This window comes from Anomalospiza imberbis, chromosome 3 (assembly GCF_031753505.1).
Source record: "Anomalospiza imberbis isolate Cuckoo-Finch-1a 21T00152 chromosome 3, ASM3175350v1, whole genome shotgun sequence".
NCBI classification, from domain to species: Eukaryota; Metazoa; Chordata; class Aves; order Passeriformes; family Viduidae; genus Anomalospiza; species Anomalospiza imberbis.
In genome coordinates, this window is record NC_089683.1 from 113,041,189 (window position 1) to 113,058,475 (window position 17,287).

General features: G+C 37.9%; 1 protein-coding gene across 37 annotated transcripts in view; it reads right to left on the reverse strand.

The window, feature by feature from the left end:
- NRXN1 (neurexin 1) overlaps window positions 1–17,287 on the reverse strand; it is a 674,512-nt gene that overhangs the window by 80,237 nt on the left and 576,988 nt on the right. For 24 of the 37 annotated variants that reach the window (XM_068186587.1, XM_068186590.1, XM_068186579.1 and 21 more), the window contains 2 exons: window positions 15,417–15,506; window positions 13,668–13,987 (listed from right to left, as the gene is read on the reverse strand). In XM_068186587.1, the coding sequence (XP_068042688.1) occupies window positions 13,668–13,987; window positions 15,417–15,506 (410 nt within the window). The remainder of the gene's footprint in view (window positions 1–13,667; window positions 13,988–15,416; window positions 15,507–17,287) is intronic. The other 13 variants (XM_068186598.1, XM_068186597.1, XM_068186595.1 and 10 more) reach the window with 1 other exon arrangement.

Consider the following 17,287-nt stretch of genomic DNA (forward strand, 5'->3'; position numbering starts at 1 on the left):
ATAGTATTCAGGAGAAGAGAATCTTATCCCAGCACAGATCTATTGCTCCTACTTTGTCCTGGGTAAATCAACACCGAATTTGGGCCTAAATCTTTGATCATTTGCAGATGCCATAGCACAAAATATTGGGCTCTACCTGACTAGCTGGTGGTTAAGGATGGACTGCACACCCAGGTGGTTCACTGTCTCTTTGCCTATTTTTCATTTGAAATTCTCATTCCAACAGCTCTTGCATACTTTTTTTTTTTTTTTTTCACAACAAGAAAACTAGAATTTGGTAACTCACATTCTCCTCTCAGCTACACTGATGCCTGTAACTGAAGTCAATGGAGTTAATGGAGTTGTACCACAGTGACTGAGGATTTGGCTTGGTATATGAAACAGTTATCCAACAGGTTTTTTTATTTGCCAAAACCAAGGATCTATTACCATATACTTTCTGTGCATGTCTGATGCCAGGATAATACACATTTCTGATCTAACTCTCAGAGCACATTCATTTGTAAGTAAAAAAAAAAAAAAAAAAAAAAAAAAAAAAAAAAGAAAATTAAGAATTAGCTATTTGGCTGCTTTCAATGGTACTAATAGCTTTTTGTCCTTTGAGCAACAAATCCTCTCACAGAAACAAAAATGTAGGTGCTGTGACAGTACTAAGAAACTTGTCAGCACAGCCCAGGGAATTTCCTCTCTAGTTCACTATTTGCAGTTTCCTCTTGGTCAAGAGTGGCTGCAAGTTGTTCCACGCAATACCTGCTGCAACCCTCTGTGCTTTCAATGGACCTCTGCGCTCCAGTTCCCAGAGCACAAGTGAAAACCAGCATTAAATGAGAGCTTTGCTGCCAGCCAGGGCAGAAAAGGACTGACATCATTAGTAGCATCAGCCACGTTTATCCCAGCTCTTCTTTGTCAAAGTCAGGGATGGAAACTTGGAGAGAGCCATCAAAGTTTGTACTGGAGAAAGTTATAATAAAATTTGTATTGTGCCATAATATTGACATATCTGAGGTGTGCTTTTGTTTAAGGTTATGTGTATTCATGTTTTATTTGCTAGCACCCTGTATCTTAAGTTTCATCCAAACTGATATAACGATGGGGTATTCTAAGAAGATTAATTACTCCTATCTAACTTCTCAGTGTCTTCATTGTCCAAACTTCATCTGTACAAAGAATGGCCTCGCAGCCCTTAAATACCTTCTATTCAAAATTCCACAGATCATTTCTCTCCCACAGGAAGTTAAATACAGGCTCTTGAGGCAAATATGACAGCAGATTATGTAGGAAAACAATCTGTCAATTATTCATGTATTTTTAACTGTCAGTAGTGTGGTACAGCAAGTGGAAAAAAAAAAAGAGGAGAGCTATGACAGAGTAATGAGCCATCTTCTCTAAAGATCACCAGTAAATGCTCTGCTGGCCACAAAGAACCACAATTAAGAGAATGCTGACATTGATAATTAATGAGCTATTTAAAATGTGCAAATCAGAGTACACTTTACATGCTCTATCACCTGTGGGTGAGATTTTGTAGAACGTAATTCACGGGCGCTCTACTTGGATAGAAATAAAACATTTCATTCATTTCAAATTTCCACTGTTACAGAACAGTGGCTCAGATATCAGAATCACACCTCATGGCACATCTTAATTAGAGAGATGAAAGAAAACAGAACTTCTTCTGAAGGGAATGAATGAGAACTGATTGAGATTTTATCTTTAGCTTAGACCTAGGTTAAGATGGCACCAGAACAGACATCATTATTTCTAATTTCAAGGAACTACTTGATTCAAGAAAAGACTTGAAAAGCACATGTTTAAATCCCTTCCAATCCCAGCATTTACTTAAGAGCATGATTAAAGAAAACATATATATTAAATACTATCTTGAACTGGAATCCCTCTGCATACCCCACATGCATTATCTGAAAAATCTCATGTTCCTTACTCATCAGCAATAGATTTTATAAAATTTTCCTTTTACACTGCCGAAAAAATAAAGCAATTTCAGTGATTACTGGCAATAGTCAGGAAATACACTATTACAGTTCTATCTTACTGTTAGTATTTCTAAATAAAATTGTGCTCACACTGTGACTTTCACCCCTGCCACTACATTTTTCTCTTCTTTGACCAAGGAATGCTAGCAAGGAGTTGTACTCTAAATTCCTATTTTCTCCAATGGGCATATGGATTCTCCTTCTTCCCTGTCTCAAACACCAGAAAACACTTTCTGTGATATTTATCTATTTTTCTTTCTTTATTTTCCCCCTTTGGCACCATCTACCTAGGTCATGTGAGTACAGTTTTTTACTGATGACCTTGCCTTACCAGAAAGAACACTTGCCATTTGGTTTGGTTTGCTAGTCACCTGAACAGCATGAGCACATGAGCAAAATTGGCAAGCAATTCTGTGGAAAACATGTGCTTAAACCCCGAGTATGAGCCGAAATATGAACAGCTATATAATCAGATCACCAACAATTAAAAAAAAAAAATAAAAGAAGGCACACTGTATTACAAAACCATTCTTGTTGAGTTATCCATCTCATTTTACTACCAAACCAGGACTCTAGAGGGAAAACAACAATACACCTTCTCTAATGTTCAACACTAAGCTAAAATCAAACCTAGTTGTTTCTTCAACAATGCTGAAACTTCCACCTACAAAGATTAACAATGTTGCTCAGTGTTCATCATTATTATTTTAATATTGCACTAGAAAGAAAATGGAATTGCCATATGGTGGAATTATCATGTCAGACATCTGTTACCTCCCTCTTATGGAAAAAAAAAAGCACTTCAATCTATTCACAGGCTAAGCAAGCTGATAGCTATTATTAATATATAAAGATATTTATTCTACAAAGATGTTAAGTGTAGGATTAAATTTATTGTAGGATTTTCTTTACAGGCTTACCTGTATAACACTAAAAACATAGATAATGTTCTATATTTCTGTGTGGAACTCAGCACTACAAAAACTATTGCAAAATTTTAAATACTAAAGTCAGTTAAGATTGCAGAGGAGGCACTGCCTCAACAGATTTGCAAAGCTTTTCAAACAGTTGACAGAAAACATTGGGCTGATCTCAGCCATTTACAGATTTATGTCCAATTAGATTAATATAATACACACAAAACACTTTTCAAACACTTGTCTTATTTGGATTTTAATTTTAAAACTTCCTTTTTTTTTTTTTTTAATTAGCCTGTACTTAATAATAAGGAATAATAATTTTTAAAAATCACACAGAAATAGGTTTGAACAGGAGTTTTTCTTTTTTATTCTCAGCATGTTGGTGATAAAAATTGAAAAACTATTTTTGGTCATCAAAACTTATTCTTCCATCAATCACTGGGGAAGGCAATAACCACATCCTGACCGCTTCTCTCCTGCATGTGTTTTTAACCATGACCATCATTTCATGAGGAAAATACTACAACTGCCTTTATGCCTCATTTAACTATAATATTTGGCCATTTTAATCACTTTAGAAAATATTATTTCTAAGATTATTCCCGTGTATAGTGACACAAGTGACCACCACCCACTCCAGGGACAAAAAATGTTAATATCATTATCAGGGAAATATTTTAAGCATTCATGCTATCCTAGTTGCAATTGGACATCACCTCACCATAAAAATGTAGCAAAAAAATATGTTTATACACTCAAATACATATGCAAATACTTAATTTTTAGAAGGCAACACATATCTAGCTACCACTGCCATCCTACACTGTGGGATATGAAGGTATTGACAATTCTCTGGTATGGATTAGATCAGTTAATTACCAAGTCCATCACACCTACAGAAAATGCATTCAGACTGTCATGTTCAATACCTCTAGGAGCCTGGAATTAAGCAACTAAGTCTTCATATTAATGTAAGGAATTATCAGCTTTTCTGAGTGCATTAAGTCTAGATGGATGTCCCTAAAGCATTCAGTAAAATTCCCAGACACTTAATTTTAGTGAATTTGTGGCCTCGTGAAACATGGAGACAGGATCTACACTCATTTTTCCAAAATATTACCTGAAAAAGACATAAAAAAGGGGGAATATTTATCTTTGGAATTTATTAATGCTAGCACATTTGTGAAAATCACAGGAGAATCTGGATAGGAAGAGAAAAGCATATGATCTGTTAGGGGAATCAGCTATGGCTACATGGACATCAGAACCTCACTCGTGCTCTTCCCAGCATCTTCACAGCATCACTCAGCACAGATAATGATGTCCTGCTTTAAAAACCTGAAAATAATATGCTGTTGTCATATGACATATGTCTAAGGCCATTTTTTTCTGTCTTCATCCTTTTTTCTAATTCATGGACGTGTCAGAATCTTCTCTGTATTTATAGTGTTATGCTGGGAGCTGAGAAAAACCTGCAAGCTGACGGCCATTTCAAAAGCCCTGTCGACCTCTTCAGTCTTTCTTCTTGACAGGATCCACCCACAAAGCCCTAAACCATTTAGTTTGTGGCTGGATTTAAAGACCTAGCAAGATAACACAGGACATTGCACCTTCAAGAGTTTTGTTCCCCTTGTGAGCCTCTTTCCTCCAGGATCTGAGGGAATGTCAGCACCATGGAATCTCTTCACTCAGGCTTCTTGCCCTATGGTTTCTGCTCTTTCCAGAACTACTTCTACCTGCTGCCTGTTCTCCCAAAACCTGATTGCATCACTGTGCTTTTAGATACAGACACACTCTGAAGTGATGATGCATCTGAGCACATCAAAGCCAGGAATGGATTTGATCCTCAGCCCATCATCATCTCACAGCGGAGAAGTGCTTGGTTGTTTATTAATGGAGAGGAATATATCATCAGATCTTCTGCAGTGAACTTTAAGAAAATGGTTCCTATTTCTCACCCCATGCTCCTATGCACTTCTAGGAGAGAGTGGTATAGTTGGATCCAAGGAAAAATTTCAGTTCTTCACTTCCTTAACGGAGATGCCACTGCCCATCATTTATGTTCCCTCTTTGGAGAAACTGGCAAGTCTCATAGCTTTCTTCCTTGAATCCCTTTGGAGACTTTACTGCTCCCCTTCAGAGTAAAAAAAAATTCCAATCTAATAACTTCATCTGTCTTTTAAAAATGTGTATGTCTGTGTGTGTATAAATATATGTGTGTGCTTGTGAAACCATAGTGCAAAAAAGAGACATTTCAACAGAGGTTCATTAAGTGATAGGAAAAATATGCAAAGAAATAAACGCTGCATGCAAAGTTATTCATAACAGAATTGCAGATGTTCTAGGCAAAGAGCATCAAGACATAACACTTAGGAAGTATCTAACTCTGAAGTAATGCCAGCATATAAACAAAACATAAGTTTCAGCTGTTCGAATCAACTGTAGATTACTGAATGAAAACAAATATTTAAAGACAAGTTTAGCTAACAGATTAAATTAAATAAATCAACAAATCACAAAGTACTTATTGAGTTATTCAAGACAGACATAGGATGTTGATACTACCCACAGGGGGAAGAAAGGGTTTTGAAGAAACCTTCTATATTAATTTATTAACTGAAAGTCCCAAGAAATGTTTGATTAAAGAAAATGATCTGCAGCCTGTGAAGCAGGCATGCCTGTGAATGTAGATTTGGTCTTAGCAACTGTAAGTGAGCAGAAAGGTTTCTCACATTGCTGTCACCGCTGTGTTTAGAGGAAATGTTCAGTATTGAATACTGCTGCATCACCTACATTTTGAAGAGCTATGATATATGCTTGATCTTCAACAAAACATCACACTGTTGTAATCAGGTCCTTGCCAGCCACACACAAAAGCAGGCTGCACACTGCAATTTGCAGCAATTAGCCTGATTAATTAGATACGGAAAGAAAATTCATCTCCCAGCGCTCCACGTGCTGGGGAAACCCTTGGAATCCATTGGCTGGCTGCAGCAGCAGGACTGGCACTGCTGCAGTACACTGGCGGGGGCTGCAAGCGTGGCAGCACTTTGAAGCTTTATCAAGGCAGGGTGCCTGCTCTGGGCTCTCACCACTGAGAGAAGAAGGTCACATCCTGAGTCAATTTGCTTTTCTTTCCCTCAGCTCTCAGGAATCACACACAAAAGAAGTAGAATGTATTATTTCATGCTTTCTGAAAGGAAATTGTGTGAGCCAAGCTTGTAAAACACACAGTACTTCAATCATAAAAATGCACCAAAGGAAGTGGTTAACGAGATCTTCAGGCTTAGCACGGCTCCAGAAAGTGATAAGGGGACTGAACGACTCTCGCTTTCTTTTCACAGGAGAACAGAAGCTCTGAGACACAATACAAGGATTTCTATCCTTCAAGGCTGCTGAGAATCAGTGACTGTAACACACTCAGCCTTTTTCAGCCACCCCAAATGAAGAAAAATGCATTACAGTCATGTGATGGTACAGTTAAGGGTCACCAGCTCAGCACCAACCTTTTGTTCCATCTGGGTGAAACAATCCCATTTCTGTGTAATCCTGATGTTTATTTAGTGTGCTGGAAGGCACTGAGAAGGAACAGTGGAAGGCACAGAGTGTGAGAGAGAGCCAAGCATTTCTTCATGTGAGGACCCTTCCTACAAAGAGCTGTAACTGCAAGAGAAATATTTCACTAGCAATAAATCACTGCCTAAATTTGTTGTTTGCTCAGCAACAGTTTGATGCTGTCCCATGTTATGCAAAGGGATGGTTTAGAAATATTTCTGTCCTAACATGACATGAGCAGCTTAATAGGAATAAAGAAAGGCAGCATGCTATGAAAAAAATATTGGTACCAAAATGATTGCTCTACTAAATTTCACCACATTTAAAAATGGTAATTTGTCAGAATTTGAGACTGGATAAAACCAATCTGGGTTTAAAAAAAACATAATAAAGCAAATTGTTATAAATTAACTTGGTCATTTAAACATGAAAGAACAACAAAATTAAAGCAGCAAGTGGCCTGAGATCCTTTTCTCTCAATCTGAACTTAAAAAGAAATTTTATTTGCAACTAATTAACTAGCAATTTATGCAAGCATCTTGCCATTCTTTGGTTTATCAACACTGCTGTAATTTCATTTACAAGCAGATTTTTTTTCTCCTGTGTGTACACACCATAGGGGGTAGTTTCAAAGCAGTGCTCAGGGTTTTAGATAGATCCCACTGACTGAACAGAAATTCCATGGTTTGGCTTCCTATTGGAGGGGCTGGAAACCCATCCCATCTGGATGGTGCCTCGTGAAGTTAATCCACAACAGAGCCAAAGACAAACCAGAAGTCTGACCACGTTCAGATGTTTCTGTGCCTGTAGTTTTCCATGGAACTGGTTAGGATTTGCCTTTGGTGCTCCACTGTGCTTCAAAGAGCCTCTCTGAACCACTCCTCTCCAACAAATGCCAACAACAACAACTAACAGCAAATCTTATCCTCTGAGCTTGGCACAATTAAGGATATTAAAGTGTCATAGGATAAGATTTTCAAAAGCACTGATGGAATATAGAAACATTAATGACCCTGAGGAACTTGTGAGAAACTCATCCTAAGCACACACATGGACTCTGTTCTTTGTCATCTTTGCTTTTTAAACACAAAGCAGGGGAAGACCTGGCTCTTCAATACGCAACAGGAGACCAGGATGGGTGTCAGAAGTGACACAATTTAGCTTCTCTGGGAGCTTAATGTCCTTGAAATCTTTATGCTGAGCCAGATTTGCCTGAATTGGCCAAGGAATGCAGTATTTATTGAGAGGGACAGACAGACAACCATGAGATCATATAAGTCATACTTGAAAAGAGCAAAACAACGAGTCAGTTCAAGAGGCAATTGTACTGAATTTTCTAAAGCCACCCTATTTACACAACTTCAGAACTCCAGCTGAAAAGCCAATATTCAATATGCAAATATTTTGCAGTAGAATGGGAAAATCTAATGTGATCAGGTAGCAAATATTAAAACAAAGATAGAGAAGTTTAATGTTCAGTGTCTTCTTTTTAGCTTTTTACACACATTGAGTGTCAGTGATGTTGACAATTATGTTTTAAAACAGTTAATCAAATGATCAAAAATCACTAGAAGAATCTTAAAATTCTTAATATGATATTTTAAACAAAACAAAAAAAAAAAAAAAAAAAGAAAAGTGCAAGAGTTTCATGCACCTAGTTAAATTTCTGTCTACTTGCAATTGATACTTTCACAGTTACCCTTTTGCACAGAGATCCTACTGCAAATGAGATTTGGCCTGAACACTCAAATTTCCCAGGATCTGTCAGCTAAGGTACATGTATGGGTGCTGAATACTGGGATACTGGAAGCTGTGGGATTCACTTTACACTAGTGAGCATCTGTTGAGTCAAATCCTTGTGATTTATCAGAGCCCTGGGGAAGAGCTTTGCCTACTGGGGCTGATGAGCTTTGGACAAGCTGTTGTGACCATCCAGAGAAAGAAGTGGAAGCAGATCCGTGAAAAGAACACGCTTGTGCATAGAAACAGGACTTTGCAAACCATACAGTACATGATTTGAAACCAAAATGGGTGGAAAAAACTCATCCTCCTACTAATGTTATCTTCATTCATTTAATGATCAGTGTATCTCCATAAAACATGCTGTAGAGCATGTCCTGTGTAGAGGCCATGTGTTCAACTACCATTCTTAAAATTGAACTCTTTCCATGGATAACTCCCCTGTTTTCTCCAGTGCTTGATTTTATTTGGCAGGTGAAGTCTCTGAGCCAAGCCTGTCATTGTCCTTGCTACAATGAATGCTATTCAAATCTGCTGCTTCAATATATGGAAAGAAACATACCCTTCACCTGATGTATGCCCTCCAAGGCAACTGACCAAATTTCAGTTCATTGATTTAGTTCTGCCTGACCAAAAATCAGTACCTATTGTTCCCAAACATGTAATCATCTCACACTATATAGCAATTCCTGGCTAAGTGGCTTAGTGTTATTGATAAGAACCCATCCTGATGAGAACAAGGAGGACTGCCAGAATATGTTATGGGAAATTTTAAAAAGCTATTTTGCACACAATTTTCAGAAACGGCTTCCAGCGCATGAGAGTAGAGGCTGGTCTGTGGATAGGCTGTCATAATCAAATCCTTAGAAAGGGATGAGAAATGAGCACATTATTCTTGATTTACTATCACTTCATTTGTGATTTCCAGTTAATACAGATTCACAAAGCCATGCCAAAGAGATACTAAAGGCCTGATTGGGCTTTCCTAATTCAAGCAAAACCCATTCTCTAAGTCCTTTTGAAGCCTTTCAGGCTTTTGCCAACTCGTGCAATTTTTATTGCAAGCCTTGCAGTACTCAGTGTTTAGCTTAACATTTCAGCTCCTGGAGTTCTACGACATGAGAATCTTTATTTTCAGTTTTAAAAGATGTTTATCACCTTCATGACTGAATAGGAAAACTTGTAAATTAGACTTTTTTAAAGTGCTAAAAATAAATGGCAAAAAAAGAAGGAAGAACTTTACTGCAACATTTTGCTGAATAACTTCATAAAAATTGATATTCTTAGACGAAATTCATGACTTCTGAGTCCGAGTGCACACTTAAGGCTCCCTAAAAGTCAGCAACACATATTTTCATTTAACGCAAGTCCTGTTCTTGCAAAGATTAAGCTGGGGGATTTCTTTCTGTGCTCATAAAGGTATGCAAGATGTTGAGCCTCCTCCCATGAAGTGCTGGGGGAGCAAAGGAGCTCTCCTTCAATCCTCATCTCCCCTGCCAATGGCTCCAGCTTACCCCAGGTGTCAATGGCAAAGTGTGAAGCAGAGGAAACATCTCACTGACCACGCAGCCGGTGCCAATTCTGCACCAATTGCTTGACCAGGCAGCCCAGTTGCCTGATGCACAATCTGCTGCAGCTCTGTGGTGATCCTACAGCTGTCTGAGAAGCCTGGATAAAAAACCACAGGGCAGTAAAGTGTCTCTCCCACAATCGCTGCAAATCTGCACACTTGTCAACACTGAAACAACACAATGCTTGCTTCATTTCTCTCTCCCTCCCACCTCCTGATTTCCTCTTTTTCCCCTCCTCCTTACCTGATACCTTTTGTTTATTCTATGAGATACTAGAGGCAGGGACTCTCACTTCCTCTGTGTCTGCTCAGTGCCTTGCATGGAGGCTGACAGCTTGAATGCCATTATAATCAAAGGGGGAGGATTTAAGGAACTAAGGAAAATCAGGCATTCACCTACTACTGACATTCAATAAGCTTTGAGTACCTTTCTCCCCTTAAAAAAATTTACATTTCCTAGTGCAGTAATTAAGATGTCTGTCATCACCAAAACATCCATTGTTAAAATATTTCCAAGCTGGGAAAACCTTCATTTAGAGTCTTCAGCAAAAAGCATTCCTTTCTCAGAAGCACTAAGACCTCCTTCATCTAAAATCATGCACAACAGTATTCAACATACTTTCTGGAAGTCCCATGCAGATCTTGCATCAAATATTGCTTTTGTTAATATCTGTGAGGGATCAGAGACTCCATCAATTAAACATTGCAGGCTTTTTAAAAGAACCTTTCCTATAAATAGAGATTTAAATGATCTTCTTTAAGTATTGCAATCTTTAATTAAATTCAATACCTCTGCAAATGGAGCAAACAATCTCTGACTGATTAGATCATTTGCTTCTATTCTATTTCAGCCATGCACTGGTTTGCAGTAATGTAAGTTTTTTTCATTAGCAATTGCTGTTCAGCTGCATATTTTCCTGAGTAACCTAATTAATGCTGGAGAGGTAACTTTTCTTCTTGGGCATTACCGTATGTCAGCGTAGTTGACACCATTGCAGAGGTTATATATAAGTAAAAATCAGAAAACAAAAATGTAAAGGACAAAAATGAAAGAGAATGAAGAAATCAAGGGTAGATTTTTTTTTTTTTTCATGAGATGGTGAGTGCCTTCATCTCCAGTGACATCAAGGTGGAAAGTGGTTACTCAGCACCCTGCAGGACAGACCCATGGGAGCCCTATGGGTCACAAGGTCAGAAATTATTACATGCAGGTAGAATAAGAAGCAGGTATGAATGAAGAGAAGAAATTACGTCTCTAAGGTGATTCAGTAGCTTCCTAGGTCTTTGTTGCATGTGTAGTATAGCGTCCTGCAGACAAATTTCAGCTCTGACTTTGGGATGTTATCAATCTCCCAAAATCAAATCACGGGCCTGATGGCAAACTGTGCTCCAGTGCAGTCCCTGACTAATTTAGTGTATGAAATGACAGGTCATTCTACCAGGCAGGACATTCAGGCATAGATAAAGTCAAGAAGGGCTCATTTATACACTCAGGATGCCCCAAGTGCTGCAGTGACGTTACCATGGAATGCTTTCCTCACAAATGTTGCTTTCAGGCTCCTAAATCCGGAGTTTCCCATCAGATGCACTAAGTCCTTGCTCCGGCCAGGCTAACAGGTGGGAGAGGCTGATCAAAACCTTCACCCTCAGGACTTGGTTTGCAGCCATGCTCTGCACCTCTGGGCACTCCTGGAGCCTGCTGGAAGCTCCTCATGGTGGGGTATCAAAGAGCTCGTGGTATTTTGGCGTGGCCACTTCAGCCAAAAAGGGATGAGGAAATGGCACAACTGCCTTGAGGCCACTCAGCCCCCGTGGCAGTGAGCTTCTCTAAAAAAACTGAGTAGATGTTCTGATAGAGTCAGTGAGGGCCATATCTTATTTCAGGCACCACAGCCTGGGAACAGAAAAGCTTTAGAAAATCATTTCGCCCTAATTGTTTTGTTTTCCTCTCTTCAGAAAAATTTACACCTCACTACAGTTGTGAGCTTAAGAAAATTTTCTTCCAAAAATATCCCACTGGAAAACTTAAAAAATAAAAGTCTTAGTGGCTAAACATGCAAATAGTGTGCAAATTATGCTGGGGAATACTCCCAGAAACTGAGGCCAACTGGCAAAGCAATTATACCAGTAAATTCCTGCTGCCTACAGATCATGCAAGGTGACAAATGAGAATGGTCCCTGTGACATTTTCCCCCCAGAATTGTGCCTGGGAGTAACATGAAAGAGTGGCAGAGGCCAACAGTATGCTGGGAACTGGAACAGCTTAACTTTGTTTAATTTTAATTTAGTAACATTAATTTAGCTCAAATTATTTCACATCATGAGGATGTTCTACATTTTAGAGACGTGTCTTCCCTTCAGTAAATTTGGTGAAGTCTCAGATTTTGTTGCTGCAAATACTGAGGTCAGACTAGTTGGATAATAGAGTGCAAGGCACTATTTAAAACAGAATTAAGAACAAAGAAAACGTATTGCTATTTATTAAAACTCTGTAACTCACTACAGTAATTATTTGAAACCTCCTGCAACTTGCAAGTCAAAATGTTTTTTTTTTTTTTTAGGCTCATTTTTAACTTAAATGTACTGTTTCAAGTTTGTTAAATAACAATTTTTAAGTTTACTTTACCATAGTTTTTGATCCATAGCACAAAGCATACAAAGATACTACAGACAGAAAAGCTGAAGTGTCAAATTTGGTGCCCCAATTCACTCTGTGACTTGAGGTTTTACACAGAAAACAGGCAACTTGACCTCAGCCTCTGTCTAACCTGCATGTGCTTCATTCTTGAGCAAATGAACCTTATTCAGCACACCCCGTCTCTCCCTCATGATGCTTTCTGTGTTCCTTGTCCTACTTCTGGATTTCAGGAATGTAGCTGTCTGTCATGGCTTGGTGGCATAGTGGGCATGCAAGCATGTGAACCAAAAGGACATAATAAAAGCTTTTAGCAATGTACCTTTTTTTTTCTTGGTTTGGTTGAGGGGTTTTTGTTTATTTGTTTTGTCTGGGGTTTTTTGTTTGGTTTTTTTTTTTTTTTTTGTTTGGTTTTTTTAAAGAAAGAATAAATATAAAAGAAGTATTAGGTTTTTAGAGCACAATGTCTGACTGCTGTTACTCAAGGATATACACACGATGAAGGTTAATTCACTCACCTTATTTTCTCCCCTCCTTTCCCAATATTTAAATTCCCCCACATATTATACAGAGATCCTGACAAAACCTGAAAGCAACTAAATATATCACCAAATTCATGAGATGCAAATAACCTCAACATCAACAAACAGTAAACAACAGCCCATGACTTGGAGCCTGAGTCTCCCATGGTGCAGAGTGCTCTTAATTCCCTCTGCTGCCATTGCCTCTTTTGAGGAATACTGCCAGAGAAGATGATCAGTCATGGGACTAGAGAAAGTGCTAATTTCCCTCTTTGCCAGCCTCTTGCAACTTTTTGTCTTCACACCTCCTTCCTGTTCTCTCTTAAAACCGAGTTTCTTTTCTCTACCTCGTGGATAAAGTCACTACCTCATTTCATTATCTCTAATTCCAGACATCCTGCATTCCTACACTGAAAGTAATCGATGTAAGCCATCAAAGGAAGAAAGGGTACTTAAAAATATGCACCACTATGGAGATGGATGACAGAGCAATGTAACTCAGCACCAGAACAATCTGAACTGGTAGGTTTGCCTAATTTAGAAGAAAAGCAAAGCCCTTACTTCCCCTCAAAATGCTGGTGAACGTCACATCCGTGAGACGTGTATGGTACAGAACTTTCAACAGTCACTCATGCATTTCTTTAACGGGACCAATTTCATCTGCAGAGGGAATGTGACAAAGGAAGCTCAGAGGTGGGAAGATATTTGCAAAAGGCAAGGGAGCCGACTAACCTGACCAATGGGTTCTTTGGTCGGAGCCTTTCCTCTCCTGGCGGTGCTGGTGGCCAATGTGGTGGTTGTTTCCATGACTGACGTGGACATCTCCGACTGCATCGCGGTGGCTGTGGACTCGGTTGTCATAGAGGAAGGCACTTCACCAACAAGTCTCACATTTCCTTCTATCATGATGTTGGCATCATTTTCTGCTGCCATGTTCAGAACTTTCAAGCCATTGTAGTAAAGACCAGAGAGCTGGCCTTGGAAAGGGTGGCCACGTTCCTTGCCTCCAATTTTTATGGTTGCTTGGCTATTGAAGATTGTGAGCTGACGCCCTGTGAAGATAATATTATATACATGCAAAAATGTTGACTGTGAACGCTGTACTCTACACGAGTGATAACAGATTGTCATGGGGTGAAAAATGAGAGCAATAAACTATAAGAAAAGGATTTGACTCATAATTCATTGCTTTTTAATGAGGTGTCCATGAAATGTATAAATTTTGAGAGCGTTTGCATTTTTCTTAATTTACGACATTTTGAGATTTATATGTTTTTTGCTAAAAGGCCAATCAAATATATTTGCAAATGTGTTTGGCACTACAAGATATACCCCTCTCCCTTTTACCTGAAAGCAGTGTTAACCTTTTGGTGTGTCTCAAGAATGCCAGGTTTTCTAATTCCTTAAGATAACTTTTTCTTCAAGTCTGCCAACATTTAAAAGTTGTTTTTTGTTTCCACACAATGCAACATAGAGCCTATAGCTTTATGTACAAATGAGTTTATGTATGTATACACATACACAAATATGTATATACACACAAAGTTTAGATATATGCCATCAAGTCACTAGGTCAAGTGAGTTTTAAAGAATTTATGCAGTAATTTGTTGCATCTCTAGGTAAGTGAATATTTACATTTTTAATTAAATATTTCCTTTTTGAAGTTAAATGTTTTATTTCCCTTCAACATACACACTGAAAAGAAACACATGGTTCACACTAAGTATCTCAGAGGCAGATTCAAAAATAGATGTCTGATTGGCTTTCAGCAAGGTTATCAATTAAAATAAAAGATTTTAGATGTAAAAGCGGCTTCAGAAATGATACACATACCAATGGAGAAATCATGGCACATTTCCATTAAACAGAGAAATCCTCAGCAACAGTACCACTCTTAGTAAATAGAATAGTCACTTTAGTGACTATTTGGTTTCTGCTCACAAAAAGCATGCACACAACTTTAAGTTCTGTTTTAATTAGTATTTGTTCCAAAATCCCCTTAGAAGGTTGCAAACGTTAAAGGGACTTCATTTTGATTGGCAATTCATATTGCCCACTATTTAAGACACCTACAGTTTAAACAAATTTTTTTCAGGACCATAATGAAGATATCATAACTACAGATATTTTTAGTTAATAATTTAGATGCTGGAACATGTAATATAATCTATGAATGATTTATAATTTTTGGTTAATGTTTGCTATGAGTACCTTCATAGATTGAGTTAGTGGATTATATTTAACAGTCCCTTTAACCTTAAGTTAACAGGGTAAGATTATTAAACAGCTGGTACTTCTAGAAATGTATAGAAATTATTATACAAGGTATGCAAATATTACTCTATATTTTACTTTTTAAAATTTGTTTTAATTTAGTTTTACTGAAATTTATTTTTTATGTTTATTAGTGTTACAATGAAGCACTACTTGGTTATGTTCAAATTATTTTTTTATTTGAAGTTTTAATCAATGTTTTTTACCTTTGTCGAGTAGCCATTCATCAACTACTCGACCAAGTCGATATGGAATTCGCTGTCTAGCAATCGCCAGGCGCTCGTTATCATTGTTTCCTTTAAAGTTTAAAGAGACATTTCATTGGTTAAAATCTGTAAGGTCAAAGGTTAAAAGTTAATACTTAAAGCTTGAGCTATACAGTTGCCACATGATTTTTTGAAATTTGGAATTTTAAAAAGTGCTACCTAGAACATTTCATGGTTCAGACTTTTCATTCATTCATTTATTTTATTTTAGCAAACAAAATTATTCCTATGTTAATTGAAAATTAGAAATCTGCATTTGAGCTAGGTTATTAAACTTATGTTATAGACAGACCCAAAAAACAAATTTAAACATCATCGAATGGCTTTACAAAAAAATGATAGTTGACCTCAGGGTTTTGTCTTTTTTGATGTTTCTTATTAACTAGTTAAACATGTTCAGGTGAAACAGGTTTAAGTTTTCAAAAGACATCCAACCTCTCACTCCAGGTTAGTCATTTAAAGAAGAAGAAGAACACAACTCTTAATCACCATCTAAGGCACACTTACTTCTTCTGTCTAATAATAGTCCTGCTGTAACTTATTCCTAAGCAGAAAAAATACACATTTCTTCGCTTCATTTAAATAAAATTCAGAGATTCAAATACATGGTACAGAACAGACCAGGGCATTCACAGTTTGTACATTTTCTTAAGACTCCTTGACAATGTCTTGCAGGAACACCAAGGCTTTGACAAAAGTGACTTGCTGAAAGGTAGCCTGGTTCTGAAACGTGCAAGTGCTTTAAATTTAGCAAGAGGCCATCTGTGGTGGGGTTTCATAAGTTAAGAACTAACCAGAACACAGCAATGCAAAGGACAAACTTGTCATATTTGCCAACTGTATCTATTCTCAGTCAGTGCAGAGATCTCTGACTTCTTTAAGTAAAACAGTGAGATAAAATAAGGCTGGTACAGTCAGAAAGATAGCACCTGAGGAATAATTAGTGAAACACTTTAAATATTTATTTGTAATTATAGTTTGTGTTTGAGTGATATAGCTTTGATCCCTCAAAACACCACTTAGAAAACTATGCAGGAGAATGGCAAACCTAAATATTTCCTCCAAGATATAGGCTTTTGGTGGCAGCAGAGTTTTAGACCAGCATCTTTTTCTTTGTATTGGCTCATATTAATAAAGAATCTGAGAGATAAGAAGAGCAAGATGGGTAAAAAGCACTCATTCATAAATCATGTCCAAATACAAAGTCAATCTTATTGGCTCAAACGTGCATATTTTCTTTGACTTCAAAACCCATGAAACCAACCAAGAAACCAAGTCCTGTGTCTGCAGTGGAAATGTAAGCACACACTGCAGTAAGCCCACATAGGTCTCAGAAAGATGTGTTCTCGAGTTAGAAGTACCCTACTGCTAACTTTCAAACAGAAATATTATCCAAATTCAGGAGATCAGTGTTCCAGTTTGTCCCAAAATAACACGCCATAACAGGCTAGCAGGGAAGAGTCAGTACAATAGCCCCCCTGCCTAGAACTGCAAATGAAACCATGGTGGTATTATGCAGATTTTTATTCTGCAGTGCTGAGAGCTGCTATTTTCCATGTTTCATGCATCCCTCACTTGGTTTAGCATGGCCATCATTCACCATGCCAGAAGCTGATCTATTTGTTTTTGAGGAGATGGTCCTTCCCTGTTCCTTCCCTTTCCAGTATCTAATCATAAAATGGTTTGGGTTGGCATCATTGCAAGGGGCATTTGAAAATCATCTCTTCCCACCCCGCTGCTATGAGAAGACACCTTTCACTAGATCAGGTTGCTCAAAGCCCATTTGACCTGACCTTGAGCCCTTCCAATGG